Genomic DNA, 15782 nt, shown 5'->3' with positions numbered 1-15782 from the left:
GCTAGGGAATATTGTCACTATAACACGCAACTGGACTGTCTCGTCCTTAAAAATCGTTCGATGATGTCGGGCATGCCGGGTCTATCGTTCATGTCATATTCACGCTTAGCCGTTGGTCAGTGACGATGAGTCAAGACGACGGTTAATATTTAATGTATTCATTGTCACTGAGTTAACTGCCTTGTTCACACGCAGCCTTAAGGCGTACTGTCAATACTATCTCATAAAAAATATTGAGATGATATCGTAGACAATTTTTAGTACGTTTTATAGTTTTGGCATATTCATAACACTTAAGATTCTTCTTTAAGTACATTAAGGCGCCATTAGCTCTATCTCGTTTTTGTAGTTCCTTCTTATTCTATCAATATTATATGCACAGACAAAGTTCTTTGGACAGAATAAATGAGTGTAATATATTGATAGAAATTATTATTAAAATGAAATTAGTTATTTATATAATAAATATTTGATCGCAAAAAATAATAACATAACCTAAACCAGGTGACTCAATTTGACTCTAACGTGACAATATTTGCAAGTACTTAAGTATTTACCTATGTATGCTTGATAACAAATGCTAAATATTGGTGTGATAAAACGTGGTTTATTGTCATTCCAATCCAGTGAATAATCTAAACAGATATTACATTTTTGTGACTAAGACAATTACAATATTATAACATTTGTAACTTCCTTAAAACCATCTAAAACAGAAAAGAAGCCTCTGCTCAATAATGGAACATATACGATTTCACTATACATTTTAAATTAATTATCTATTAAAAATACGTCAAACTATTAAAACGTAGTAAATTGTCTATTAGTTATATTTAAAGTATTTCATTAGTTTGTAGTATTGACAGTTCGCCAGAAGGCGAAGTTGAAGTGGGTCTATGCCACTAGTATTTCTTTATACAAATGTATATAGTGAATTATAGAATAGATAACAAGACTCAAGACTTATACATATTACAAATACAATAACTACGATAAAATAAAAATGTCATGGAATACTATACCGTTGATGAGTCATTGATCAAAAGAAGTGTAGTTAAGCTACATTTTAAGGTAACTTTTTACTTTGGAAAAATCAATGTATATAACGTAATACTTTTAAGATAAGAAAACACTGATCTGTAATGTTTTTCTCAATAGGATATTAATTTAATAAACAAGTAAATGCATTTTACTTTACTAAAACATTTTGGAATTTTGGAAAATCTAACTAGTAGTTTTGACTATCGTGTACTTAATGCTTAAATATTCAAACAAATGTCGATTTCAAAATCCAAATTCTTTTATCAAATATCAGTGTTAGAGTTCGATTCTGTTTTTTATAGATACAGTTGAGTCGCATGTTTGTAATTGCAATATTTACCAACGTTTCCAATAAATGATAAGGACACATGTATTTCACATGACAAACAAATCCAATATATTATTAGGACAATATTTATAATCCTAGTAAATTAAAATGATAAGGGGCTAAACTATTGATTAAAGTTACAGATAATATTGATGGTTATATTTTTTATTAATGTTTAATGGGGCATACAGTCGAGTAAATAGATCGCCTTTTAATTAGTGGCTACTTACTACCTTAAGTCACTACTACCCAAAACTATTAAATTTCACACTGAATGTAAAAAAAAAGATGAGATTAGGCGTTCTGTAAGGCGTTGTATAAATGCTTTTATTTAAAATCGCAAGTTGTATTGTTGCCTTCCAACCATTGACTCAATTCTTGGATTTGTTGCAAAACAGTGTTTCTGGAAGTGCCACCTGCACTTACATATTGTTCTACGCTCGACTCCCAGGAGAAAATTTTCTTTATTTCCTCTTCTGTGCCGAATTCAGGGCTAAGAAACAAAACATATTTACTAATAATACTAGATTTGATTATTGTGAATTTTTAATACAGAATACATAAATATGAAAATTGATGATGAACCCACACAACCGACTCATATAATTAATGTGTGTATAATTCATGGAATATATTGTTCGTTAATTATTTTGTAAGAATTAAAGGAAAATGAGGCTTGTGACTCTTCAAATCGATTAAAAAGATACAATTTCTATAGGGCTGAGAGACTTGTAAATGTTAACGCGGTGAGTCCTTTACATATCAAATTTATATGATATAACTTTTAATCTTCTGAGCTATGTATCGTTTCTAGTTCATCGGAAACTAGTTTTAAAACGATTGCTTTGTACCGAAAAAACTAACAGAGAAGGAAGTAAGGTAATAAGACATTTAAAAAACAGATTCATATAATTATGAATTTGTTAAAATTAGTATTGATTTAGACTCTATGGACATGTGAGGTGATATTATACCAAATAGCGACATATTCGCAATGCGGCAGTTGCTGCAGGTCGAGTCCCAGAGCGGCAGCACGCCGCAGCGCGGAACCGACGAGGTAATGAGCGCGACGAAAGGGAACGCCGCGACGTACCAGTGCGTGCGCCAGGTCCGTCGCCAGCATGCCGGGCTCTAAGAGACTGCGTGCCTTTTCAACATCGACCTAAAAAGTTGAGTCATAAATTTAAAATAAAAACTCATTAGGATACTTTTTCGTTTAACTACTTATATTTCAAAAAGTGCACAAACAGATTTTCTTAAATTATTATTGGCTGCTTCATCGGTTCGATTATGTACAATAAATCACACATGAAACGTTAGAGCTGGTTCATTTTTGCGTATATAGGAATTGCGATTCAACAAGAAAATAATGTTAGCATTCTTCCCGCCATTCAACGTGGTAGTGATTTATACTGTACTTATTTTTATAATATATATATTATTATATTTATAAAGTATGTAATAGTTGTTCAGTTCTGACATAATTATAATAAGTTGAAAATTAAATAAGAATTTTTAAAGTTTTAATCGGTCAGTGAAACACAAACGCACTTTCATGGTAGATACGGTTCCCACGGTGACTTTCAAGCAATCCAGCAATCTGTCATATGCTCTGAATAGGATTTCCTTATCCGATTGTAAATCCTTATTGTAAGTACTTGGTAAGCCTTTTAGTATACAGCTAAATGAGAATGCGTCTCCAAGTAAAATTCCAGCCGCTCCTCGTACAAGTTCCAAGCCATCGGGATTACGTTTTTGGGGCATGAGACTAGAGCCGGTAGAAAATTGGTCCGAGTGCTGTATGAATTTAAACTCTTGAGAGCTGTAGATTATTAAATCCTCTGCTAATCTACTAAGATGTAATCCACATAATGACGCCCAATTGAGAAATTCAACTAAAATATAAACAATAACACTTTATCTTGACACACATTTTCACCTAAAGTTTTATTATTTTGGCTCACAAAAGTCTCTATAAGTAATCGGTATTTTTTGAAGATCGTATAAAATTTTCGCTAAGTCTGTGCAATGATTAATATATGTAAGGCAGTCTGAGTACCAAGTTATATTTAAAATTATTCTATCACTTTAGTTTCACAAGTAGACATATACCTCAACTTGATTATAAATATCTATCGGGTTCTTTGGTAAAAATGAATATATAAGAAATTACCTATATGGTCTCTCGAACCAACCGCAAACATAGAGTTAGGTGTAACATTTTTGAATCCCAAATTTTTAGCTATTTTTTTTCGATCAATCGGCAAAGCACAGCCGGCAATAGCACCACTACCGAGGGGGCAAGATGACAAGCGAATTCTTTGTTCTTCTAACCTTGCCACGTCGTCTCGAAATGACCAAGCATAGCTGTTTAACGTATAAAATGTATTATTAGAATAAAATTCGTTAGGTTTTAGTTTTTAAGGTATTAATAGAGTTTAAAATTATTATGACTTACCTCATTAAAAAGTGACTCCACCGGATAGGTTGTGCTCGTTGCAAATGAGTATATCCAGGAAATATTGTATCAATTTCTTGCTCTGCCCGTTTTACGAGAACCTTTTGAGTTTAAAATAAATATTGTGGTATTTACCTAAAGTTAACATTAGCCATAATTCTTTGTGTTATTTAAAAACTTTACCGAGATAAGATGTACAATTTCGTTCTGAACTCTTTTAAGAGAGGTCATCATCCATAGCTTAGTGTCGGTAGCGGACTGATCGTTGCGACTACGAGCAGTATGCAAGCGTAGAGCGGCTTCTCCGGCGTGTTCTGTTAGACGTCTTTCAACAACGGAATGTATGTCTTCTGCAGTATCGTGTAGTCTTCCGTTAAGGTAGAGCTCCTCTGCGATTTGCTCCTCAACCTTAGTAGGTATAAAATACAACATGAAGTGACTCAAAGTTGTCATTTGTTATAGTAGATAATATCTAGTCATATTTTTTCTACATCTATTCTATTATTATTCTATATATTTTTTTGGTCAAATGAAATGTCAAAATGAATGAATGATGACATTTTTGGTATATCACTTCAGACCAGCAAATAAATATATAATTAACAACAAAAAAATAATTTAGAAATCTCGTTGGGGTTTTTTTATGTTCTTCCCAGGACTGACCTCTCTTTCCAAACCGATAATATTATTTTATTTTTTCAATTAACAAGCGTATATCTTATATATTGAAAAACGATTGGGACTTTAGCTACATGTAAATGGTTAACATCAATTATTAAAAAAGCATAAGTTATATAGCGTACCTATTTTTTTCTATAACTTACTTTATCTAGTCCCTTTTGTATAGCATCATTGTCAGGTTCAGAAAGATGTCCACTTCGCTGTAGTTCTTGAGCCCACGCTTTGCTACCTTGGATATCTTCTCTGTAAAGCCGCGAGTCTATTCCAAGAGAGTCGTTTAGACGTCGTAATACTGAAGAAGGTTCTTCGTCAAAACAACCTCCCCATAGTTTATATCGCTAATAAATATAAAATATAATAAACTATAGTGATATTATAACCTAATTTAAATGTAAAATTCACTTGAACAAATAATTAAACCTATTTTATTTTATGATAAATGCTATAACTTACATCGGACATTATTTTGAATATTTTACAACTATGAAGTAAGACGCAATATAATTTATACTACTCGGAATGTTGTTATTATCTTTGTACAAACTTGAATGAGATAAAAATTTCTTCTATTTAATTACTGGATGTAGTAGTTATCATATCTTTAGGTTAACTTAGGTCGAAGATATCAATTATTTTACTTTGTGGTATTACACGTTAATAGTGGTATATCTCATTAATCTTAACATTCTTTAACGACTATGTTCTCTTACAATGTACAGTTTTACTTTTTGATATAGAGCTTTGTGCAAGCCCGTCTGGGTAGATAGACCACCTCCTCAACTGTGAGGCAAATTTTACCCTCACATTTGCTTCAAGTAGCTGCGGTTATTTACTGTGTGTACACTGTGATTATAATTTGAATTAAATTTATGTAATTTTGCACTATTCTTTTCAAGGATCGTAATGTAAATATACGTACTTAAGGATCATAGATAAATTGTATACAAAACTTTGATAGCTAGTGAAATACAGCGTGAAAGAGTATAATTCATAAAACTTATTTTCAGTTTCTTTACTCGACTGTGCAAATAATCCATATTTATTGCATTCGTTTATTTATAACGGTTTTTAAAGATAGTGATGTAATTTCACAAAGTTTTTTTGCTACTTGTATGAAAAAAATGAAAATAAGTATCAGTGGATGATGCGTTTAATTACAAACACCTCGTGTATATAGAAGTACCTACATGACAATCATGACATGTGGTTGGTTGGCTTCATCTGCTGTCGCTGATATCACATTCGATAAGGGATACTCACTTTAATTAAAAATATTGATTTTATCACTGATTACCTTCAAAATGTTTATTTGTACCTTTTCTTGTTTGTTGCTATTAAATTTAATAGCAATTAAATATTTTAGAGAAATAAAATTAATTAGACTTTATATTAACGTTAAACAGTTATAAGAGTATACTGCGCATAATTTTTTTGTATTTCCTAATTGAAAAAATAAAACTAAATAATCACATAACTTATACCTGTAGATGCAACGCTTACGATCAAGTGCTACTTATAATATTTATTATTTTATATTGTAAGACTAAGTCAGATTGTAATATATATATAAGATGTGACACGAATTAATATTAAATATTACTGGAGAGTATCTGTTATTTTATTATATTTATTAATAATAATCTATATTTTTAATTTGGCAACAAAAACATTGACATATATTCTTTTTGGCGAGAAACTGATAGATTAACAGATAGATTTGAATTATCTTTATGAGCATTGCGGATTTCGTGTTGAGATTAAATTTTTACAATATGTACTTTTATAGTGCAATGTATAAACGAATTTAGACTATACACGTAACAAACTTGAATTTTATCTTCTTCTTCTTCTGCCTAGCGTTTTCCCGGCCTAGTAACGCCAGGGTCCCCTTTCCTGCATCTATGCCTCCACTTTGCCCGATCTAAAGCGTCCTCTTTAGTTAGATCGTGCTCTCTCATATCGTCCCTCACAACATCGAGCCAGCGCTTCTTGAGCCTGCCGCGGGATCTAGGGCCTTCGACAACAAAGTCCAGGCATCGGTTCCCGACTTAGTCTGGTGGTCTGCGGCTAATGTGGCCAAACCAACGCAGACGGCTTTCCTGCAACTTATCCGCTACATCGTAAACTCCAAGGCTACCACGGATGTGCTCGTTACGAATGCGATCTAGTCGCGTAACGCCACACATCCACCGCAGCATCTTCATTTTCGCGACGTGAAGTTGCTGAACATGTCTCGCGAGAGCTGGCCACGTGCCGCTGCCGTACAATAAGACTGGTCGGATGATGCACTTGTAAACAAGGCCCTTTAATTTCACCGGTATCCTGCGATCACCGATTACCCCGGTGACTTCCCGCCATTTGGCCCAGGCTGCGTTTATTCGAGCTCTGACGTCGTGGTCGACTGTACCAGACTCGTGCAGTACGGACCCGAGGTATTTAAACTTTTCCGTCTTGATAACGGATTCTCCGCCTATCTTTATGGGTTCGGGGTCCGTACTGCCACAGGCCATATACTTGGTCTTCGCAACATTTAGCATCAAACCTCCCCTCTCTAGCACACCCTTCCACTGGTTCACCTTTTGCTCCATACCTGTTTGTCCTCATCTACCAGTGCAATGTCATCAGCATACATCATGAGCCAGGGAGACGGCTCATGGGCTTTCACTGTGACAACGTCAAGCAATACACTGAACAGAAAAGGACTTAGGGCCGAGCCTTGGTGGACACCAACTGTGATCGGGAAAGGGTGTGCGTCGCCAACGGCGGTCCTTACTATTGATTCCGAATTATGGTACATGTCTCGGATAATGTCAATATAGATTTGTGGCACGTTCTTCATCTTCAAAGCCCACCATATAATTTGGCATGGGACGCAGTCAAATGCCTTCTGCAGGTCTAGAAACGCCATGTACAGCGGTTTCTTCTTTTCCCTGTGGGCCTCGGCCAGTATTCTTAGGGCGAAGATCTATGGTTCCACAGCCTGGGCGAAACCCATATTGACATTCCGAGACAGTACATTCTTGCCGGAGCCTTGAGTCGATTACGCGTTCGAAGAGTTTCATGGTGTGACACATAACCTTAATACCGCGGTAGCTTTCGCAGTCCTGTACATTACATTTGCCTTTATATACCGGAGTAATGATACTCAATCTCCAAGAGTTGGGCATCTTCCGGCTAGTAAGTATTTGGTTAAAAGTAAGTAGGTTCTCACCATGAGAACCCATCGCTTTCCACGCTTCAATCGGCAAGTCGTCAGGGCCTATGGCTTTTCGGTTTTTCATTGTACGAAGACATTTGAGTACCTCGTCAGGTGTTACTGGTGCAACAAGTCCGAGATTAGGAGGCAATTCTGGAGGAGAGGCATTACCGTGTTGTGTGTTAAGCAACACATTAAAGTAGTCGCGCCACCTCTCCTTCACCTTAACTGCGTCGCAAACCAAAGTGCCATTTGAGTCCTTTACACAAAGACATTTTGTAAACTCTTGTGTCGCTTTCTCCCGAGCTTTTGCCAAACGGAATATAGTCCTTTGGCCCTCGTTTGTCTCAAGCGTGTCATAAAGAGGTGACAACGTCTGGTAGCGGGCTTTGGCAACTGTTCGTTTGGTGGCACATTTAACTGCTTTATACGCGTCCCGGTTTTCAGGAGATTTGGTCTCTTGCTACTTTTTAAACTGTGTCTTTTTCTTATGAGCAAGTAGTCGATCTGGGTGGAGTGCGGCCCACTTTTATAGGTGATGAGGTGCTCGGGTTTCTTTTGGAAGAAAGTGTTAACAATGGCAAGGTCTGATAATAAGCAGGTGCTGAGAATTGAATCTCCCTCTGCATTCTTGAACAAACTTGAATTTTATGTTCTTGTAAAATAAAGAAGAACAACTAATATTCTTAATATTCATCATTGTTTTGTACTCTTAACCTTAGCAATTTCATTGCGACTCTTAGCTACTATATTATTTTGAATGAAATTATATGATTAAATTGTCATTTATGACAAGGAAACTATCATAAAAATAAATATTTATGATTGTAATAAAACTTATATAGATATGTAAGTAACAAAACTCAGTGGTCATAATATTAAAATGTACTTATAGTATAGTATATAATAGTAATAGAGAAGTATGTTATATAGTTCCCCGACAAAGTGTAGGGCTGCACTCCCCACGCTTTCCCCTCGCGAAAAATAGTACGGTGCCTTTTCGTGGATTACACTAATTATAGCTTAAGCAGTGTCATCCAAATTTCATAAATTTTGAGAAGCAGTTTTTATACATAGAGATACTTCTCCTTATTTTTATACTAAGTGAAAAATGACGTTAATCATGTTGTGTCAGTTGTCATTGTCAATTGTCTTATTTTTCATAATAATACACATGTGAACATGTTTGTATTAACCAAAAATGGAAATTTGTGACTTAAGAACGTGTATCTGGTTAATAAATGGAGCTGTTAAGGAAATTTAAAATATTATCAATGTAGAACTTTAGTTTTTTATGTGAATATATAAAACATAAATATCTCCCAGTCCTAAGTACTTAACCTAAAGCTTGACTAAGACTTATAAAAAGAATAAGTTTATGATTACTATTTTTAATGATTATACTCACTATACAATTTACAAATGGAAGAAATAAATTCTGCTAAAGAAGAACTAAATTACGAATCTAATTTTCCGCAGTATACTCTTTTTGATATTAAAATAGATCCGGGTTTGAAAGGTGACGATGGAACAGAATTACCACGACCATTTACAAAAAATCAAATGCGAAAATGGTTGAAAAAGGTTAGATGGGAAAATAGCAAAGCTGAAAAAAGATCTAAAGAGAAAGCCAGGGCTAAAGAACGAAGAAGAAAAGCAAAGGCAGAAAATATAGATTTAGGTCCAAATAGAAAGACATTAAAGAAAATGAAGCTTGAAAAACCGAAGAAAAATATCGGTATCATAATAGATCTTAGTTTTGATAATTTGATGATAGAAAAAGACAGGTATAAAGTAATTAAACAAATTTTAAGATGTTATTCTATTAACAGGCGGTCAGAATCACCCTTACAATTTTATGTTACTAGTTTTGGAGAAAAATCTAGAGTTGATATTTCTAGACATAATGGTTATGAAAATTGGGATGTAAGTTAACTTTGTATAAATAAGGTTTTAAGAAACCGTCACAGCTTGTGAATGCCCCACTGCTGGCCTAAAGGCCTCCTCTCCCTTTTTTTTATATAGCAAGATTCATGCATTCTTACCCCTGGGCCAGTGGTAAGAATGCAGGAATCTTAACCAATGTTCATGGGTTCAAACCCAGGCAAGCACTACTGAATTTTCAAGTGCTTAATTTGTGATTATAATTCATCTCGTGCTTTACGGTGAAGGAAAACATTGTGTGGAAATCTGCATGTGTCTAATTTCACTGAAATTCTGCCACATGTGTATTCCACCAACCTGCATTAGAGCAACATGGTGGAATAAGCATCAAACCTCCTTTTAAGAAAAGTAACTGCAATATTTGCAATTTGCAAATTATTGAGTGCCCAATATATACAAAAGCTTAAATTAAAATTCTAAGGTTCAAATCTGGGCAAGTACTTCTATTTTTCATATAGTAAGTCGATGTATATTATTCATCTCATACTTAGCGGTCAAGGAAATTGTTAAGAAATGTATAATTGTAACATAATACATTTTAATGCTTAAAAGGTGAGTCATTAGTTAATATTAAAAAATAATCTATCCTTATAATTAAATAATTTCCTATTGTAGATATAGATTTTGTTTAATAATTAAATACTAGTCTAACCATGATATTTATTGCCAATAAATATCATATACTAATATGACTATACAATAAATTATTGTGCATTTCATGTTTTTTTTTTAATATTGTGATAGGTTCATTGTACAATTTTTTTATTTGGTGAATGTAACTCATTATTAAATTTTTTAGATAGTTTATCATGAAGAAACATATCTCAATAAATTTCCAAAAGAAAAACTGTTTTATTTGACAAGTGAATCAGATAATGTTATTGAATGTTTTGAAGAAGATACTTACTATATAATAGGAGGATTAGTGGATCATAATCAATACAAGGTCAGCTGCAAATACAGTCCTAATTATTTTACTCCTTGCTTATTTATAGTTTGCCTATGATATTTTTGCCTTACAAAAGTTTTTGATATCAGATTAATAATAAAATCATGATTCAATTTTCATGTTTCTAAAATTTAAAGAAAGTTACTTCTTAATCAATTTTTTTACTAAAATAAAAAAATTAAGCATGCACATGGAATAATATCATACTTCTTTTCTCTTCTACACTTTGCAGGGGTTGTGTCATAAAATTGCAGTTGAACAAGGTATAAGACATGGTCAGTTACCTCTAAATAAATATGTTAATATGAAGACTAGAAAAGTTTTAACAATTGATCATGGTAAGAATTTATAGATAAAAATAACACGACAATTTATATTATGTTATTCATATAATATAAGCTTTTTATTGATGAATATAAACATTTACATAGCTATATAATTTAAATAAGAAAACAATAAAGAGTAATTAATTAAAAATTTCAAAATTTAAGTTGAATAACAATAATAACTTTAAATACATTTTTTCATTAATTGATTAGATAAAGGATATGTACATTTTTTTAAATAAAAAACATGAATACAACTTACAAAAAAGAATTTATTCTTATAATGTTTTAAGTACCACATTGCTTAAATTGTATTCGCAAATGCTATAATGATAATAATGGCTAGTTAACACTTGTATAACAAAAAAACCACAAATATTTATGTTATGTTACAAAGTTCATATCAAGTCAGATCTTATATTTAATGAAATACAAACCATACAAATTTTTGTTACAGTATTTGAGATTGTGCTCAGAGTGTGTGAAGGTATGTCGTGGCAAGATGCGCTCATTAAAGTATTGCCAGTTAGAAAAGGAGCTCATGTGTGTGATTCTACCAATAGTTATTCTTCTAGTATAGATGTTTCTTTTGACAGTGATGGTACAAATTAACACCAGAGTATGAGCTTATTATATAAATTGCAATAAAAAAATAAATATGTTTATAAATTTAATAACTTATTTTATTTAAAACAAAAATACTTATTAAAAAATATTGCACACTTTTTTTAAATTCTTTTATTTAATGTTTTACATTATTTCGTTGCTATAAGCGTAGCATTGCTTAATTCTAAATGCATATATATAAATATTGTTGTTATATTAGCATTGTGTAAAACTATTTCAATTAACTTCTATTACAAAAATAAATAGACCATTATGTAGCTATTAATATTTGTATCACAATAGTTGCAAATAAATACTGAAATTATTTTACACTAATTATTTAGCTATATTTTACTACTTGATAAAATTATATTTTTGTAAAAAATTTAAAACAATAGGTACCACCAGTTCCGGAGTATTCAAGTGCAGATGGTGAGTGCCAGCTAGAAAATGGCTCTCGAATTCACTGTTATTTTGGGCAATTAATTCTCGCATTTCAACTGAGTGTTCGTCTGAAGCGTAAGGCGAATCTATTCCTTTGATGTAAAGTGTTGGGCATTTTATTCTTCTGACGAGAGCCTCAACGAACTTTTTATCTTCAACGCAGAATAATGTGTGTTTTAGTCTAGGATCTCTTGAAAAATAGTACTTGTTAGGTTCGCGAGTTGACGCTTTTGCACCGCGTTTAATGAGATGTGGGACGCTTTCCATAGAAACTGATTTCCTTGTCCCTAAATGCCATATTTTTATCATTTCTTCCAATGGGTAGCATGGCGGCTCTCCTTTTAAAGATTGCGTCTTTTCTATTTTGCGTAAAATCTTTGGGTAGTTCTCTACTATCTGATTTAAATCGTAATCGTCGTAAATAAGACTGTCGATTGCGATGAAAAAATCTATCTCATCTGGAAAAACACTTGCGAAACGCATTCCAGCTATGGAACCCATAGAGTGAGATAATAGTGATACTTTTTCCCATTTAAAATATTCCTTTATATAAAGAATAAGGCGAGGTAAATCCCACGGGTAGTACTGCATACCTGAAACATATAAATTTAATAAAAAAATAAAATAATTTGTATATACCCAAAAGAATTTCAACTGCATTTTGTCCAATTATCGACATTTTCATGGGCACAACATAAATTTAAGTAAAAAAAAAAATGCATTAAATTTAGGTAAGTGATGATTCTTTATGTTTTTGTTTTTATTAAATAGGTAGGCGGAGCATATGGGTCACATGATGGTACGTGGTCATCAACGCCCATAGACATTAGCATTGTAAGAAATGTTAAACATCGCTAATGCGCTACCATCCTTGGGAACTATGACGTTATGTCCCTTGTGTCTGCAATTACATTTGCTCACTCACCCTTTAAACCGAACACAACAATACTAAGTACTGCTGTTTTGCGGTAGAATACCTGATAATAGGGTGGTACCTACCCAGACGAGTTTGTGCAAACTAGGTACCACCAGTGTAAGAGTGATTTCGAATTAGTAACTGTGAGAGAGTACAGTGTAAATTAAAAAGCGATCTTTTAAGGTATGATGATGTTTGTCTTTCTGATTTATATTAAACAAGACTATTTTTTGAAGATTTGCGTGCATTCCGAGGCACAGTAGTATATCAATCTAAAAAAATTTCTACATACTACTGAGCATTTCTTGAAAGAAAAAAAAAAATAATTTTCCCGAAAGAACATTTGAACCACACGACCTGTAACCGTACAACCTAGCCACTAAACCAACAATTAAAATTATTAATTCCCAATCCAAACTTGAGATAAATTCACCTTCTGGAATCCAGGTTGAAAGTCCATGACCAGGAAAATCAATTGCTAGTATCGGACGCTTATTGCAAAGACTTGGCGCTAGGGGGTCCCAAGTACCAGCATTATCTTGCCAACCATGCAATGCTAGTATCGGTTTTTCGTTCTCCCCACCCCATAATCTTGCTGCTACATGTCCCCATTTTACAGGAATTTGTATTTCCTTCACAGAAACCTGAAAGGTAAAACAAAAATGATAACTATCTTTTAAATAAATGAAACATTCTTTTTTGTGAGTAAAACGAATTTAAGCTCCAAACGTGATATCAAGGCAAAAGATATACCTTCTGAACTACACATCGAGGTGCGCGTCATTTAAATTCTTTTAAACTATTGGTCTCAGAATAATATTTAGATTTCAAGATATCGGAAATATATATCAAAATATCGGATTTTTATATATACCCAATACAATATATGTAAATATAAAAAATAATATACTCTTCGTTAAGTCAATCATATTAAAATTAGAGAAATACTAGCAAAAAACTGCTTAATTATTTGTTTTCTCAATGATAAATATCTATAGATGTATATAGATATAAATATCAGTTATTATATATCGTGATATGTCGCTGATATATAGCAGTAAACCCTGACAATTTTTATGCTTAACGCTGTAAAATATTCTACTTATTGTTAAAATAGTAATTTATATTGCGTTGCTAATAAATCTTAATATAGTTTCTGTAAATAAAAAAAATGAGATAAAAAGCGCGAAAGTTATTCTACATAAAAATAAATTATAGATAGATGATTTCAATTTTAAACGTGTCATGATGATGATGAATGGCGCGCGCTGAAGAGACTATCCAGCTGTTATTATACAGCACAAGAAGTGTGTGCTTAAATACAGATCTCTCTATTTCCTTATTCTGTGTCTCATAATCCAATGACACGGCAAATTTGATCCGGCAGGAAATAGTAGTAATTAGTAATTTTATACTAATCACGTTAAGTTTTTGAGTTTTGAGTTTTTTAAAGTTATTAAATTTTTATTCCATATGATGTGATTTTTTTGTTATATAATGCCTTTATATTCATAATAATGAAAATGTAATAACATTAATAAATAAAAACTAATGTTTCATTCATGTTAATTTGTAGCAAATATTATACATGCTTATATCAATTTAAAAAATATAAAATGATGAAACTTACCTCAGTATGAATGTGTTTAACCTGAACTTTTTTCAAAATAGGTCTTATATTCAAGTAGTTACGGTTTAATATTGTTGAATATAGCAGTTTCTTAGCCATTGCTTGTCACTTTGAAACAACTTCACGTCGTGTTTATTCGAGCGAGCTGCGATTAATGTATTTTATGTAATATATATGTATTTGCAAAACAAATGTCAATACAGCACTATATCACTACTCATCGCTCACTATTTACGTAAAGATTATGTAACCGATGATTAATCTTGGAAATTGTTAAAAAAGCAAGAAATATAACATTTCAAGACTTAAATCACTAATACAAAATTTATGTATTAAATACGATGAAACTTATTATCGACTAAATCTATAATTAAATAAATATTGGCCACACGCACATATTTACAGTTAACCTAGAATAATTCGTTTAGCCTGCGGCACGATATAAAAACACACAAGGCCGTATTACGTCATTCAATGCTATGAAGTTGATGTGTCATGCGATCGAATTCGTTAGTTGCTAATGGTAATAAATAGAGTTTGAACTTAACAGAGGTTTATCGTCGTAATTTTTTAAAACTATGTGTGACTTATAGTAAGTACCTATAGCATGAACTTATCATATAACAAATAATAAAAAGAAGAACGGATAAAGAAAAGCTTAAGAATAAAAGAAACTAAACATAATATTAGTTCGGTTGATAAATCGGTTTCGATACTCCTTTATACCCTTTTACATTTGTAGTTTTGGATTATTTTTATTATTTTTGGCGTACTTACATGAAAATACGTATAATCAGAATACGCAGTATAACACATATAAGGTTCATTTTAAATAATGAATATATATCTATTTTAATGTATTTCTCTCATGATCCGAATGGATGGCAATTCAACATGATCGTAGCACTTGTAATCGCATATAATGATTGGTTTGCGCTTGACTGTTATTATATCACACCTGATGGAAAGTGATGATAATCTAATGTGAAACGCGATTGCCTAGAATATTCCTATTCATTCTTGATTTAAAGGTATCCCTAATTTAGGTGGTGGAGAAGACGGAGGTCGAGAGTATTTCAGACCTCAGGGGCGTCATTGTAAGCGCAGGTGACTCTGCCACCCGAATAGACAGAGTGGTTACTGCTGGGTTTTGTAATAGATATTCCGGCGCACTCAGCGGCGATGAGTTTCACATAACTTATATACCATCACATGGGTGTTACGCATAAATGCGTTGTTCCAGCGAGAAAAAGAAGTTATTCA

General features: G+C 32.7%; 3 protein-coding genes across 3 annotated transcripts; 1 reads left to right on the top strand and 2 right to left on the bottom strand.

Annotated features, from left to right (window-relative positions):
- Window positions 1-1518: 1518 nt before the first annotated feature.
- On the bottom strand, window positions 1519-5110 carry LOC126769859 (argininosuccinate lyase). Its single transcript, XM_050488775.1, has 8 exons — window positions 4962-5110; window positions 4652-4846; window positions 4011-4235; window positions 3828-3928; window positions 3543-3736; window positions 2921-3264; window positions 2344-2531; window positions 1519-1862 (listed from the first exon to the last, which is right to left on the bottom strand). Exons 1-8 carry the CDS (start codon window positions 4968-4970, stop codon window positions 1697-1699), a joined length of 1422 nt encoding a protein of 473 aa, XP_050344732.1. The 5' UTR covers window positions 4971-5110; the 3' UTR covers window positions 1519-1696.
- Window positions 5111-8847: 3737 nt separating this feature from the next.
- Window positions 8848-11649, top strand: LOC126769864 (tRNA methyltransferase 10 homolog A). Its single transcript, XM_050488789.1, has 4 exons — window positions 8848-9630; window positions 10448-10594; window positions 10830-10935; window positions 11381-11649. Exons 1-4 carry the CDS (start codon window positions 9127-9129, stop codon window positions 11533-11535), a joined length of 912 nt encoding a protein of 303 aa, XP_050344746.1. The 5' UTR covers window positions 8848-9126; the 3' UTR covers window positions 11536-11649.
- On the bottom strand, window positions 11591-14928 carry LOC126769863 (probable serine hydrolase). The gene is made up of 3 exons (XM_050488788.1): window positions 14520-14928; window positions 13323-13533; window positions 11591-12566 (listed from the first exon to the last, which is right to left on the bottom strand). The coding sequence occupies exons 1-3, from the start codon at window positions 14616-14618 to the stop codon at window positions 11884-11886; spliced, it is 993 nt and encodes a 330-aa protein (XP_050344745.1). The 5' UTR covers window positions 14619-14928; the 3' UTR covers window positions 11591-11883.
- Window positions 14929-15782: the final 854 nt, after the last annotated feature.

This window comes from Nymphalis io, chromosome 8 (genome assembly GCF_905147045.1).
Source record: "Nymphalis io chromosome 8, ilAglIoxx1.1, whole genome shotgun sequence".
Classification (NCBI taxonomy): domain Eukaryota; kingdom Metazoa; phylum Arthropoda; class Insecta; order Lepidoptera; family Nymphalidae; genus Nymphalis; species Nymphalis io.
This window is presented reverse-complemented; position numbering and strand designations above follow the sequence as displayed.

Coding starts and splice junctions, on each gene's coding strand:
- LOC126769859 (XM_050488775.1), bottom strand. Junction 4,236..4,651: donor TACAAAAGGGACTAGATAAA/GTAAGTTATAGA, acceptor ATACCTACTAAG/GTTGAGGAGCAAATCGCAGA. Junction 2,532..2,920: donor GAACCGTATCTACCATGAAA/GTGCGTTTGTGT, acceptor TCAACTTTTTAG/GTCGATGTTGAAAAGGCACG.
- LOC126769864 (XM_050488789.1), top strand. CDS start 9,127: ATGGAAGAAATAAATTCTGCTAAAGAAGAACTAAATTACGAATCTAAT. Junction 9,631..10,447: donor ATGGTTATGAAAATTGGGAT/GTAAGTTAACTT, acceptor TAAATTTTTTAG/ATAGTTTATCATGAAGAAAC. Junction 10,936..11,380: donor AGTTTTAACAATTGATCATG/GTAAGAATTTAT, acceptor TTTTTGTTACAG/TATTTGAGATTGTGCTCAGA.
- LOC126769863 (XM_050488788.1), bottom strand. CDS start 14,618: ATGGCTAAGAAACTGCTATATTCAACAATATTAAACCGTAACTACTTG. Junction 13,534..14,519: donor TTAAACACATTCATACTGAG/GTAAGTTTCATC, acceptor TTTACCTTTCAG/GTTTCTGTGAAGGAAATACA. Junction 12,567..13,322: donor TTCAACCTGGATTCCAGAAG/GTGAATTTATCT, acceptor TATATGTTTCAG/GTATGCAGTACTACCCGTGG.